The sequence below is a fragment of the Arabidopsis lyrata genome, assembly GCF_000004255.2.
Source record: "Arabidopsis lyrata subsp. lyrata unplaced genomic scaffold ARALYscaffold_7, whole genome shotgun sequence".
Taxonomy (NCBI): domain Eukaryota; kingdom Viridiplantae; phylum Streptophyta; class Magnoliopsida; order Brassicales; family Brassicaceae; genus Arabidopsis; species Arabidopsis lyrata.
This window is the reverse complement of record NW_003302549.1, coordinates 3,836,057-3,849,882: the sequence shown is the minus strand read 5'-3', so window position 1 is coordinate 3,849,882 and position 13,826 is coordinate 3,836,057. Positions and strand designations below refer to the sequence as shown.

The window sequence follows — 13,826 nt, the reverse complement described above, 5'->3', positions numbered from 1 at the left end:
TACAATTTGATGCCAAACGTCAGATTTTTAATTAAACTTAATTTTATGTTAATTTATGAAAGTTTGATTATTGGACCAAAACCAACTCCTCAACGAACGAATAATGGAATGGAAACTATGGAAGTTAACATTTGTCGGCAAATGGAAACAAAAAAAAATGTCGGCAAACATCAACAGAAAGTTATAACAATGTTGGAGCATCATCAAACATACGCAGAAGACAATGCATAAGTTTTACAAAAGTAAACTACTTACTCTCTTTACCATCTCTTCTCAGTAAAATAACAAACACTTAACTTAAGGGTCATTATTCATTAATCATACGCTACTAATCCCTTTTTCCCACCTGAGCTATTGTCCGAGGATGTCGAATCCGACTTCGATGGAGACCTTGCCTTGGATGGTGATCTTGACACTGATCTTGCTTTCCCCGACCCAATGGGAGATTTTGAATATGATTTTGATCTTGATCTCGATGGACTCGGGCTGTAGCTAGCAGATGGCGACCTTCTCTTTCTGTAAGGTGGAGATCGGCTACGGATAGGGCTGCGGCTGCGGCTGTACCGCCTGTTGCGATAACGGGGACCAGGCGATACAGAGCGGCTTCTTCTTCTATACCTGAGAATACTTTCGATTTGTGAAATCAAGTATAATTTCTTTTGGGTCACCAATTTTAGTTCTCTATTCATGAGACTGTTAGATGCAAAGGATAACTTGAAACGAATGTACTAAAGAGGATAAGTACCTTGGAGGTGTTCTTCCTCTTAGTGGGCTTCTAAACCGTCTTGGCGAGAACCTTCTGTGACTTCGAAATCTACAAATAAGACGTTATAATAAGAAGGTTCAGTACGAGAGTGTGTAACAGAAAGGGGGAGTTCTATTAGGTGTGGACTATCCACCTGTCACGGTCGCCCCTATCACTAAAGCGATAAGGAGATCGACTAGTTCTGTATCTACGGGCGTATGAGAATCTCTGGCTAAATCCTCTCCCTCTCCTTATGCGCCCATCAGGAGAAGCACTTCTTGACAAACTTCTTATACGATCACAAGGAGGAGATCTAGGCCGTGCACTCCTTCTCCTCGCCGGAACTGGACTTCTGCTAATTCTTCTTCTTCCTCTAACTGGACTCCTGCTGTTACTTCTCCTGGACAATCGAATAGGACTCCTGCTCACACTCTTCCTAGATGATCGGACTGGACTCCTGCTGATACTTCTCCTGGATGAACGAACCGGACTCCTGCTCACACTCTTCCTAGATAATCGGACTGGACTCCTGCTCAATGATCTCCTAGGTGATCGAATGGGACTCCGGCTTAGGCTTCTTCTAGATAATTGAATGGGACTACGGCTCAGGCTTCTTCTAGATAATCGAATAGGACTCCCGCTCGGGCTTCTTCTTGATAATCGAATGGGACTCCGGCTCAGGCTTCTTCTAGAAGATCGAGCTGGAGTTCTGCTAGATGACCTTCTTGATGATCTTCTTAGTGGGCCCCTCCCAAGGCTTCCACGAGATGCAGATCTTACAGGACTCCTGCTAGGGCTTCTGGCAATCCTACCTCTCACTGGACTTCTGCTGATGACCCTTTTGGGGCCCCTCAATGGACTTCTGCTTAAACTCTTTGAAGGACTTCTACTAATATCTCTTTCCCGCACTGGACTTCTACTAATATCTCTTTCCCTTTTCATCCGCACTGGACTTCTACTAACACTTTTGGTTGGGCTCCTTCTAACATGCCTGCCCTTTTCCTCACTCCCTGGGCTTTCTCTTCTAATGTTTGTCAAGTTCTTCACTTGGCGGATACCTTTAGCAGGACTTCTGCCTCCATTCCGTCTAGGACTTGAACTCGGGCTCTTACTCTGACTCCTCCGGGGACTAACACTCATACTCTTACTCACTGTCCTCTTAGGACTCAAACTCCGGCTCCTGCACATTAACTTTAGAATAAGATTCCATATTGAATAAGAGAAAAATAACCAAATACATGAGGTGTAGAGAGAAAAGAAACTAGACCTAGATTTACTAGGATGATCATCAACAATATCAGGTTGCCTATCAGAAATCTGTTCTGACGCAGCATCTGAAATTCCATTACTTCTCAGCCCTCTGTTTTCAAGCAAATCTGGTCCCTCCCTTTTGCCCTGGTGAAGTGGTTCAGCTCCTTTTTCCACCGCTGGTGCAGAATTACCTGATTGAATATTGTCAAAAACAGATGTTAAGAGTGTACGAACCATTAATAAACTGCCTATAGAAATTAGCAAAAAAAAAGATGTCGCCAATACGAAGACGTATCATCAACACAATGCTTCAACAAAAAGCAAATTGACACTGAAAAATGTTATGATCAAATGGCATGCAAAGCATTCTATCCCATCCATTATCCTTAATTTCGGACAGAACAATAGAAAAAGAAAAAAAAAACAGTAGAAACAGAAGCCAAAAGTCTGAGTTTTAGAGATTACCTGTTCTACGAGAGACTCTGGGTTTCCTCTTTTTTGCTCCAATTTCAACATTGGCATCACTAAGACTTGCTTCACTTCCACTATTACTGTCTTCACCTGTAAGACTGTCTGGGGACCTGAAAAGTTGCAGAACACAAGTGAATAACTCTGGAGCACATACAGTTAAGTAAAAAATTGTCAGGATGCCTATCAGGGACAAAACTAATCTAGCTTAGATCCACAGAAAATAATGAATTTCGGAAACATAAGTTAACATGACCAGTAATTACAGTTTCTCCTAATAAGCAACCAGAATTGACACGGTAACTATGGCTATAAGTCTATAACAAGTGAAGTGTAAAAGACTTGCAACCTTCTTGATTTGCGTTTCGATCTCTTATCATGCATCCTCCGCTTTTGCTCATGGCGCTTATCTCTCCGTTTAGACCGCCTGTGCTTGTCTTTCTTTGAACTTCTTTTTCTCTTCTTCTGCCTTTCATGGCTCGGGGAACTAAGGTCGGAAGGTGAAGACAAATCTGAATCTGACTCGCTATCAGATTCTGAGGAATCTGCCTCAGAATCTGAAGAGCTCTCAGACTCAGATGAAGAGTGTCTTCGCCTCTTCTTTCTTCTCTCTCTTATAGACTTCTTGTGCTTTGCATTTTTTCGACTGTCACTTTTCTTCTTATCTGCATGGACATATCATGCAACGACGTGGATTGGTTATGATTGTGAAATCATGACTTATGTAGTAGAAACCAATAGTAGCATATTCGTACCTCCAGAGTATTCTCCACAACGGATTATCTTCACGATGACAGTAGGTTTACCTTCCTCATCACCCACACGTTCAATTTTTTTTAGTAACTCTTTCCCTTGAATTAGCTTTCCGAAAACAACATTATTTCTGATGAAAATAAAAACCAGTCAGAAATTACACAATGCCCAAAGGAAAATCCACAATAACTGAAATAAGCAAAGTAACATTGAGAGGAAACCTATCAAGCTGCTGATTTGGCCTGAAGGTAATATGAAAGTGTGATCCGAACTTGTCACGGTCAGCAACAGACATTGATAAAAGACCAGGCTCTTCATGCCTTAGTTTTGGTGACTCATCTGGTAACATCAAAAATTGATTTTGCTACTCAGCAACATATTTCAAAGGAACAAGTAAAAGATGTGATATTATTAACAAAGAGACCAGCACTTATTCAACAAAGCAATGCCTCCAAAATGAAATATTGTTTGTTAATACTATTTTAAGCAATGAACAATGCAGAAATGAGAGATCACACCCAAAATAGACTATCTAGCCTCTCATATTTTGCTGGGGTAATTGTAAAGAGATTGCTGTTTAAAAAGCACAGAGGTAAACCGACCTGGAAATTTTCCGGCATATATGCTTTCCCCAGCAGTACCTGGAAAGTGGATGAAATATACAAAGTTTGTCAGAGGATGATGAATTTGTTAATGTTCACTGCATAACCTATTGGGCACTATCTAATGAAATTAAGAACCTCTACAGGAATCTAATGAATGCAGTTCCATGACCCAATAGGTAATCCAGGTTTAATGGTATTTTCAGATGACTATGATTACATGAATGAAATTTCGTTTCTCAAGAACAGTTAATAAGCTACAAATTGTGTGCCATAGATAGAAGATCAGAAAAGGCGGGAATCAATGAATGAAACTGATGGCTGTATTTGGTGTATGTCAGGAGCTGAACAATAAGTGTACATACCATCTCGATTCACAAAGTCACCAGCCTGAAAAAAAGGTCAAAGAAGTTGTTAGACTAATAGCAACCGTGAATAGGTTTGTACATAAACTGTACTCTTTGCATGAGAAGGCCTAACGTTTGAGCATAAACAACTAGTAGTACAACCTTAAAACTATATCACATGAAAAGCAGGTGTGGCGATCAGACCTGTATCCTACAGCATAGAGAACAGCAACGGACTAAAAGACGAACATCCAACCAATGTTGAGAAAAAAAACCGAAAGTATAAGAATGAAACGTCATATCAATAATTGAAAGATGCAGATAGAAACCTGTGCTGAGGAACCTTGCAGTATTCTATGGAAAAAGGATCCTTTGTAATGCAAAGGTTTTCCACTTCTGGGTCCAATGCCTTTCTCCCCTATATAGATTTTATAAGGGGAATAAGTGTTAAGGACAAGGAAAGCCAACAGTCAAATTTATAAACTGCAAGGAAGCAACAAGGTTAGCCAGACCAAAAACAAACCTGTGCATAGTGCACGGAAATTCTCTGATGTTTTGGGAGCGACTTCAGGGAAAAGCTAAAGAAACAAAGTTTACATTTTCAACACTTTTGCTTGATCAGGAAAAATACAAGGAAGTGAACATTAACTTAGCCAAACACTATGGTACCTCAAAAACCATAGTCTCAGCTGGGTCTCCATCAATGGATACATCCATAAAAACCTGTGGATTCTTCTTTTTTGCCATGTTTTTGGTGTGGCTCAAGCTATCCGAAGTTATGACCTGAAAAAACCAGAGAATACACAGAAAACACAAAGGAGACTCAGAATATTAAATAGTCCTGAAGAATACCGCTTCGAAGACATAAATTATTAGAGCACTGAAGAACTAAAACCCACACTACAGGACACTTCACAATGGCCGCAAACAGGTAAACCAACCCTACAGTCAGTGACTAATAATGACCTTCCAAACTATAAAAATTATAGGCCCATCAATTTATGAAAATGTCGTTGCAGAAATGAGATTCTCATGAGCTCAACAGTGTGACTGGGATAAATCGTCAAGCTACTCATCCAAAATTACAATTTCTACAGAATCACATGCCCACAACTACTCTGACATAGCATAGACCTTGACGTTTCACGACAAAAAAAACTCTTAGGCCATCAAATCAGTGAAGAGTGCAAATTCTAAAGAAATCAGCATACATATTAGAGAAAAGGAACATCAAAATTCCAGCAAGAGAGTGCAAATCGGAGTAATCTAAAGAGCATCGAAGAAGATTCAGGTCGACAATCGCTAGGGTTTTACCTGAGAATACGCACGCAGAGCCACAGGATAAAAATGACTGAGCAGGAGAAAAACCTAGAAGCTTTAAAAAGAACAAACACCAGCTTCTCCGTATTGCCCTCTAACTCAGGCGTTATTTACAAGTTTACCCTCGAAACTCTCTTTTGCTGTTCATCACCATTTCCCTCAGAAGCTAAAACCTCTCTTCTTCTCCGATATTAGTTCACTCGTTGCCGAATTAGAATCCCACTAGTTTGCTTCTCATGACCCTTCTGAATTATCTACACTGTAATCGCTCAAAATCGTCACTTTTTCAAAGATTTTACTCTCCTTATAGAATTGCTCACAAGCTGTTCGATGGAAGTTCCCAGCGAAATGCGACAACTTCCATCAACCATTCAATCAGTGAATCCTTACGGAGAAACTCTCCGGCACAAGCCCTTGCGATCTTCAAGGAAAATCTCCAGCTGGGTTATTTTGGTCGTAATATGGACGAAGTTACTCTTTGTCTTGCGCTTAAAGCATGTCGTGGAGACTTGAAACGCGGCTGCCAAATCCACGGGTTTTCCACAACTTGTGGGTTTACTTCCTTTGTCTGTGTTTCAAACGCTGTAATGGGTATGTACCGTAAAGCCGGTCGCTTTGACAATGCTTTGTACATATTTGAGAATCTGGTTGACCCTGATGTTGTTTCTTGGAACACTATACTCTCTGGGTTTGATGACAATCAAATTGCTCTGAATTTTGTTGTTAGGATGAAATCTGCTGGAGTAGTTTTTGACGCATTCACTTATTCCACCGCTCTTAGCTTCTGTGTGGGCTCTGAAGGATTTCGTTTAGGATTGCAGTTGCAATCTACTGTGGTGAAATCCGGACTGGAGTCTGATCTTGTCGTTGGAAATTCGTTCATTACAATGTATTCGCGGTCTGGAAGTTTCAGAGGAGCTCGGAGAGTTTTTGATGAAATGCCGTTTAAGGATATGATCTCATGGAACTCTTTATTGTCAGGACTTTCACAAGAAGGCACTTTTGGGTTTGAAGCGGTGCTTATCTTTAGGGACATGATGCGAGAAGGTGTGGAGCTTGATCACGTGTCTTTTACTAGCGTGATTACGACTTGTTGTCACGAAACAGACTTGAAGCTGGCCAGGCAAATCCATGGTTTGTGCATAAAAAGAGGTTATGAATCACTTTTAGAAGTTGGTAATATTTTGATGTCAAGGTACTCGAAGTGCGGGGTTTTAGAAGCTGTGAAATCAGTGTTTTACCAAATGAGCGAGCGGAATGTTGTCTCTTGGACAACAATGATTTCCTCGAATAGAGATGATGCTGTGTCCATCTTTCTTAATATGCGGTTAGATGGAGTTTACCCAAACGAGGTCACATTTGTCGGATTACTCAACGCTGTGAAGTGCAATGAGCAAATCAAAGAAGGGCTTAAAATTCATGGGTTATGCATCAAGACCGGTTTTGTTTCAGAACCATCTGTAGGCAACAGTTTCATCACAATGTATGCCAAGTTTGAGGCTCTGGAAGATGCCAAGAAGGCATTTGATGATATAACTTTCCGGGAGATTATTTCCTGGAATGCTATGATATCTGGATTTGCACAAAATGGATTCTCACATGAAGCTCTAAAGATGTTCTTATCAGCAACAGCAGAAACAATGCCAAATGAATACACTTTCGGAAGTGTCTTGAATGCAATAGCTTTTGCAGAGGATATATCTGTAAAGCACGGTCAGCGTTGCCATGCTCATTTACTGAAATTGGGTTTGAATAGTTGTCCTGTTGTTTCAAGCGCGCTTCTTGATATGTACGCCAAGCGTGGGAACATTAATGAATCTGAGAAAGTCTTTAACGAGATGTCTCAAAGGAACCAATTTGTTTGGACATCGATAATATCAGCCTATTCAAGCCACGGTGATTTCAATTCCGTGATGAACTTGTTCCACGAGATGATTAAAGAAAACGTAGCACCAGACCTAGTCACTTTTCTCTCTGTGTTAACAGCTTGTAATAGAAAAGGTATGGTAGACAAAGGGCATGAGATTTTGAACATGATGATCGAAGACTACAATCTTGAGCCGTCTCATGAGCATTACTCATGTATGGTTGATATGCTTGGCCGAGCTGGGAGATTAAAAGAAGCAGAAGAGCTTATGAGTGAAGTTCCTGGAGGACCAGGAGAGTCGATGCTGCAGAGCATGCTCGGGTCTTGTAGACTGCACGGGAATGTGAAAATGGGAGCAAAAGTGGCTGAGCTTGCAATGGAGATGAAACCGGAATTGTCAGGATCTTACGTTCAGATGTATAACATCTATGCAGAGAAAGAACAGTGGGATAAAGCTGCAGAGATTAGGAAAGCAATGAGGAAGAAAAATGTAAGTAAAGAAGCTGGATTCAGTTGGATCGATGTTGGTGACACTGAAGGGTCTTTAACGATGCAAGGTTTCTCTTCAGGGGATAAGTCGCATCCGAAATCTGATGAGATTTATAGGATGGTGGAAATTGTTGGATTGGAGATGAATTTGGAGGGGAAGGTTGCAGTTTAGGGCTTTTAAGTTCTAAAACTAAAAAGTTGTTGTAATAGATCAAATTAGAAATGTTAGCTATAGATTTACATGAACTCACTGAGTGTATGATTATTGATTACTTGATTTTTGCACCTACCTACATACGTGCACATTGGTTATGTAAGGACCATAGTAAACCGGTAAAGCATGGTTCTCTGATTTTGACCTTATTGACCGGTTCGATTGATAAATCCAATGCTACACTCAAAAGTCAAAATAGAGGAGTCTAACTTTTGCCATCTCTATGATAGATACATCTTATTGTATTTTTCTAGGTCAACCGTAAAATTTTTTTTGGACAACTCATGTTTAGCTGAAATAATTTTAAAAAGAAAAAAAAGTGTTAAACAATCGGGCGAAAACATATACTATACTTTTAAAAATAGTATTTTGAAACTATTAAACTAATTATTAGGTTGGAGTTTGGTGGTATTATTCCCAATCCAAAGGCTAAAATAAAACAAAATAAAAACTGGATTTTAAGTACAAATTTATAGTTTATGGGCCATTTCAAGTTTGAAACCTTTGTTGTTGTTTTTTCTTTTTTTTTTTTTTTTTTTTTTTTTTTTGGGCAAATGTTGTTGTTTTTTCTATGATGGCTTTAAGGTATGAATTTGGTGTTGTACTCTTACTCACGTCACTTTACATTTATCATTGTATAACAAATAAGATTTTAAAGTAACTTTGAAATTATTCTTAAGCAACTTAAAAAGAGAGAAGAGGTTACGTCGCCGATAACCTCCTACTACGGATTATTCTTCCTAACACGTTACCCTACGTACCCCACTTGATTAGCCAGTTTACACTTTCCCTTCCAATTTACATTTTCTAATGAAATACTTTTGTTTTCCGTTGTTAAACAAACAAATGTATGACTTTTATCAAAATGAAATTCTCATATAGCTTCTACCAAGTATAAACAATACTTTCTAGAATAGAAGACTCTGAATAGATGGTGGTTGAAAGTTGAAACTTCAAACTAAACCACACAGCTTAACGTATTTTTATATATTGAAGATGAACAACTCTCTGCTATTTGTTCATTGGAGAAATTTTAGACTTGAATGTTATATCATTGTACATATTGAAGAAAATGTAAATCAAATTTATGATTAGTGGAAGCTTTTAAATTAAGGGGCGTATCAAAAACTTAAAACACACAATTAACGCGCGTGTCCACGCTCTAAGCAAAGCGAGTGAAACACAATAATGTACACAATCGAACCGTCATTAATATCATGGTTGTCTCCTATTTCTGGTTTTAAAGATTTTAACTTAAATCCCACGTCACCAAATGTTTAAAAAAAAAAAAAAAAAAACTAAACAAAATATATAAATTTCTTAACGCCCAATTTGTTGTTTTCCTCCATATTTCCATTACCCGAAACCCTAATCCCCAATTTCTCTTCCAATTTTTCGATCACGATCTCTGGAAAATTAAGAGAGAAATTCAAAATTTCGGCGATCATAGTCTTATTCAGACATTCCAGAAGGTGATCTCTTGTTCAATTTTTCTCCTTTTTGGTTGATTGTTTCAATATTGGTGTTTTATCCTTGGATCTCTATGAAAAAACAAATTGGATCGAGATTCTTCGCTGTTTATTGATTTTACGATACCTTTTCAATCGTTTGGAAGTTGTTTTGTTTGTCCTAATTCGAATTATTTTTTGCTGTCCGAAGAATCTGTTTGGAAGTAAATTTGTATCAATCTTGCTTAGTTTGTATCTCCTGTGAATGATCGCGATTTATGTTGGTTCTTCTTTCTGTTTAAGAATAATTTTGCGGCTTCTTATGATCTGAGTTTTTGGATTATTACATCAAACAATATGTTTTTTAGCAGAGTTTATTTGGAATCTTTGGTTAAAATCTGATTTATTGTAACTTTTTTATGATCTTCTGCTTTGGTTGTTTGCTAGTCTGAGATATTAGCCTTTTTCTTATGCTCACATATAGATATTTTTCTTTTGCAGGTATTTAGTCGACTGAGAAAGCAATCATGAGATTCAGAAAAGGAAGTAGAGTTGAGGTGTTTAGCAACAAAGAGGCGCCTTATGGTGCGTGGCGATGTGCTGAGATTGTCTCGGGTAATGGGCATACCTACAATGTTCGATTTTACTCTTTCCAACTTGAACACGAGGAGGCAGTTATGGAGAGAGTTCCAAGGAAGATAATTAGGCCTTGTCCTCCACTACTGGATGTTGAGAAATGGGAGACTGGTGAATTGGTCGAAGTTCTTGATAATTTTTCATGGAAAGCTGCCACAGTTCGAGAGGAGTTATCTGGAAATTACTATGTGGTTCGGTTACTTGGGACTCCAGCAGAACGTACATTTCACAAAGTTAACCTCAGGGCCCGAAAGTCGTGGCAAGATGAGAAATGGGTTGCAATTGGAAAGGTAATTTCGTTTAATCCTATGTTATGCTCTCACTTTTAAAAGCTAATATACTCTTGTTAATGTCTTTCTTTCCATTTTTAAGAATTTCTGGGTCTGCTTGGAGGTGGCAATCTGCATAGTCTTGCTACGATATTGTTTTTTTTTTTTTAACTAATGTGCTAATGAGCTTACACGTTGACTAAACTGGCTTGTAATCATTTTTTCAGATATCTGGTTCTGTGAAGTCATCCACACTGACTGGATCAGACGTATACCAGAAGCTACAGCCCCATAGGAACAACATACCACTCCACGAGCCTAGTGATGTCTCTGCTAGAATGTTAAAGAGACCGTCACCTTACAACTGGTCTGAATTTGCTGAATCATGCACAGGAAACAACCCTAAGAAGATACGATCATTGGAAAAAGAAGGACAGCAGCAAAAGGTAGATGCTATTGCTTGCCGACCTGAAAAAAGGGGTGGTAAATCTCACGTGCAAGCTTCCTCTAACAATCACAAAACTGATTACTGTCAAATCGTCAGGGTAAGATCAAAAGGGTTTAGTGAGAGTGTTCGTGCAGGAAGCTTAGTCGCTGATGATTCTTCTGATAGCGATGCATGCTCAGTTGGTAGTTGTAGTGCTACTAGTTATGATGAGAGTAACATGCCACCTTGTATGCTAGATGGCTCTAGTCAACAGGCAGACTCATGTAGCAGCGATGCTGAATCTTCTTGTGGCCTCGGGGAAGAACCAAGGAGGAAACATTCATCAGCTGGTGATGGAGCAAGAAGGTCATGTAGGTCTGAACTATATTCCTACCGCAGTACTTTGGGGGAATTATTTTCTTCTGGTCCCCTAAGTTGGGAGCAAGAAGCATCATTAACTGATCTTCGTCTTTCTCTTAATATATCAGATGATGAACATTTGATGGAGGTAAGAAATTTGATATCTACTGGTACCCGCAGTCAATTTTGTTAGTATCAATCAGAATTCAAATTTTTTATTTTTTGATTCTTATGGTCAAGTCTGATGTCTTGGATATACTTCCCTGCAATGTGGAATCAACTGTCATATATTGTTCTTTTCCCAGTGGATTTTATAAGTGTATAGACAGCAGAATACAAGTATGTATGAAAACTCTGATTAGAATGAATATTTCCGAGGTGCTTTTCTATTGCTTTGTCAGAATTCCCTTAGTTTCCATTATTGTAATTCCTGGAGGAAGTTGAAGCAAAATTCATGTATCCATACTCTGAGATGTCATATTTTGAAGGGCTGTTCATGTGCTGTCTTCTGTTCATAAAATCTGTAATATCAATTATATAGTTCGAATTTATGTTCCTTGTTTCGTGTTAACTTGGCACACTTATGTATTTTCCTTTGTTGATTTTGCTTCAGTGCAATATGAAGTCTGAATGTCTGATCTATTGAGTGGTCCTACCTGTATCTCTATGAAATGTGTTGCATGACAGTGTGAGTTTCCTAGTCATTCCACTGGACAATATTGATTTCCCCCTGCATTTTTCAGGAACAGTGTTGCCTTGTTCGGGCATGCAGACCTTTTACCTCTAGAGGTCTAACTCTGATGCTGGGGTTTACAACTTCTCCCTTGGCCATCTGAATGGTGCAATACCATAGCTGTTCTCCCACATTACATAACTGACTTTTATGTTATTTTTATTTTGTCGCTATCTTGATATTGCAGCTTGTTTCAGGGGCTTCTTTCAGGTGTCCTGGAGCCTGCTTTGTCCACAGGGACTGAAAGCTGTGCTTTGAGCAGGTTTCCTTAGATATATTTACAGTCTGGTTGGATAATTTTGTTGATATCATATCAAGATCTGAGTAGTATCTCTTTACATTTTTTAGTTCTTTCGGTGTATGTTGCAGTGCTATCTTTGTGGTGTTGTGTCTGCTCTGGTTGCTTTATTAGAAGTGCATGACGTAGATGCTACTATATTTTTACTATTACTAGCTTTCTAAGCCTGATACATTTAGATGTAGAACACAACGTTTTTTCAGTTACATTTGTTCTATTTTCGGTGTTTTTTTTCCAGAGGTATAGTCTATTGACACTCAATTCTTTCTGGAAATAAGCATTGTGGCCTGTTGAGAGGTAAGTGTGAAATGTCATGAATAGGGTTAATGTGTGTCCATCTTGGAAGAATGTATTTGATGTGCTCATCCAGAAAATGTGTTTGTGAATTGATGTTGATTACGTATTCTGATTCTCATGACTTGCTTTTATGGAAATTATCGAGATGAAAGGGAACACATGCCTGCTTTCTTGCTTAGTTTGTCGCATGTGCATTGTGGAGATTCTCCCAGCTCACTCTTCGAATGTCTCCAGCCAAGCTAGGTTGTTTACATGGCAGCATGAAACTCCAAAGCCGAATACATTAATTTTCACAAAGGTATGGATCGTTTTGAAAATTCTCCAAAATTTAACATGTTTTTCTTGAGAAGTTGCTTGCTTGTAAAATCAAAACGAGTTTCATATCTTCAACCAGACTTTCTTAGGCAAGTAGTTACTACCCATGCAACAGCAACCTCTGCGGCAATATTGACTTGTTTGCAATTTTACTGTTCTCTGCCTAATGTTTCAATGGTCATGAAAACTGATTGGTCGATACAAGAACTTGTAAATTAAAAACTCTCTCTGTGATGAATGATGAGTATATTGTTATTATGAGCCATGAGCTGTCTTTTTTTCTTCTTTTGGTTACTTGCTCAGTTGCTTGCAAGAAGCCATCTTAGCATCAACTTTGACGCAATCCTGGTAACAACAACTGGCAGTAACAAGAAAACAAGTCATGAACCTGGAAATTTTCATTTTATATTAGATACAAATTGTAAATTTATTTATAATGTCCACGTTTTACATTTGTACAAATTAACAAATCTCACTGAATTCTTTTTGAATAATAGTTTAAGGTGGTGATTTGAAAGTAAAACTCCACCATAATAGTGTAGTGCTAAAATCAAAGCTTATTACTTGGAACTTGGAAGTAACCTAATTCCCTTTGACAAAAAAAAAAAAAAAAAAAAAAAAAGGAAGTAACCTAATTCCCTAATCTCTCTTCCATTACAATTTAATGACAGCTACAAACTTAGACGGTAATAATCCGAGTTACCAGGTTATTATGAAAATCTATGTTTCAGACCAAAAGCGACTGTTTCACCGATTCACTGAAAAAAAAAAAGAGAGGAAGCTTTGGCTTTTGTGACGAATCGGAGTTTTAGGTTCGTCTTGATACTCTGAATCGAGAAGAAATTTGAATTCGTTTTTTCGTCTTTCTCTGCCAAGTTAACCCATTTGACTGTTTGTATTTTGTAGTTTCTTTCACAGAGTAATAAAATTGGTCTTTCTGCTGCTCTAACCGGATCGATTCTGCCTCTGGTTAACCGGTTTTGTCCC

At 38.5% G+C, this 13,826-nt stretch overlaps 3 protein-coding genes across 11 annotated transcripts; 2 read left to right on the top strand and 1 right to left on the bottom strand.

The window, feature by feature from the left end:
* Positions 1–116: 116 nt before the first annotated feature.
* On the bottom strand, positions 117–5,553 carry LOC9305346 (peptidyl-prolyl cis-trans isomerase CYP95). 4 transcript variants are annotated; one of them, XM_021018249.1, is made up of 14 exons: positions 5,378–5,445; positions 4,836–4,949; positions 4,690–4,744; positions 4,496–4,584; positions 4,185–4,209; positions 3,820–3,858; positions 3,439–3,556; positions 3,220–3,347; positions 2,814–3,129; positions 2,462–2,577; positions 2,013–2,187; positions 900–1,925; positions 746–814; positions 117–618 (listed from the first exon to the last, which is right to left on the bottom strand). In XM_021018249.1, the coding sequence occupies exons 2-14, from the start codon at positions 4,911–4,913 to the stop codon at positions 315–317; spliced, it is 2,538 nt and encodes an 845-aa protein (XP_020873908.1). In that variant the 5' UTR covers positions 4,914–4,949; positions 5,378–5,445; the 3' UTR covers positions 117–314. The 4 variants fall into 4 exon arrangements, with proteins under 4 accessions (XP_020873908.1, XP_020873910.1, XP_020873909.1 ...); XM_021018248.1 differs by lacking the exon at positions 5,378–5,445 and adding an exon at positions 5,481–5,553 and having other exon boundaries at positions 140–618; XM_021018251.1 differs by lacking the exons at positions 4,836–4,949; positions 5,378–5,445 and adding an exon at positions 4,371–4,377 and having other exon boundaries at positions 4,690–4,743.
* On the top strand, positions 5,543–8,194 carry LOC9305345 (pentatricopeptide repeat-containing protein At4g32430, mitochondrial). Of its 2 annotated transcripts, XM_021018253.1 has the most exons (2): positions 5,543–6,077; positions 6,214–8,194. In XM_021018253.1, the coding sequence occupies exons 1-2, from the start codon at positions 5,983–5,985 to the stop codon at positions 8,012–8,014; spliced, it is 1,896 nt and encodes a 631-aa protein (XP_020873912.1). In that variant the 5' UTR covers positions 5,543–5,982; the 3' UTR covers positions 8,015–8,194. The 2 variants fall into 2 exon arrangements, with proteins under 2 accessions (XP_020873912.1, XP_020873911.1); XM_021018252.1 differs by having other exon boundaries at positions 5,639–8,194.
* Positions 8,195–9,372: 1,178 nt separating this feature from the next.
* LOC9305344 lies at positions 9,373–13,804 on the top strand. 5 transcript variants are annotated; one of them, XR_002330266.1, is made up of 6 exons: positions 9,374–9,528; positions 10,006–10,430; positions 10,637–11,344; positions 11,940–12,822; positions 13,511–13,651; positions 13,746–13,804. XR_002330266.1 is itself a non-coding variant. In XM_021016962.1 (5 exons), the coding sequence occupies exons 2-4, from the start codon at positions 10,032–10,034 to the stop codon at positions 12,030–12,032; spliced, it is 1,200 nt and encodes a 399-aa protein (XP_020872621.1). In that variant the 5' UTR covers positions 9,373–9,528; positions 10,006–10,031; the 3' UTR covers positions 12,033–12,035; positions 12,127–13,124. The 5 variants fall into 5 exon arrangements, 2 of the variants coding, with proteins under 2 accessions (XP_020872621.1, XP_020872620.1); XM_021016962.1 differs by lacking the exons at positions 13,511–13,651; positions 13,746–13,804 and having other exon boundaries at positions 9,373–9,528; positions 11,940–12,035; positions 12,127–13,124; XM_021016961.1 differs by lacking the exons at positions 13,511–13,651; positions 13,746–13,804 and having other exon boundaries at positions 9,373–9,528; positions 11,940–12,035; positions 12,117–13,124.
* The last annotated feature ends 22 nt before the right edge of the window (positions 13,805–13,826 follow it).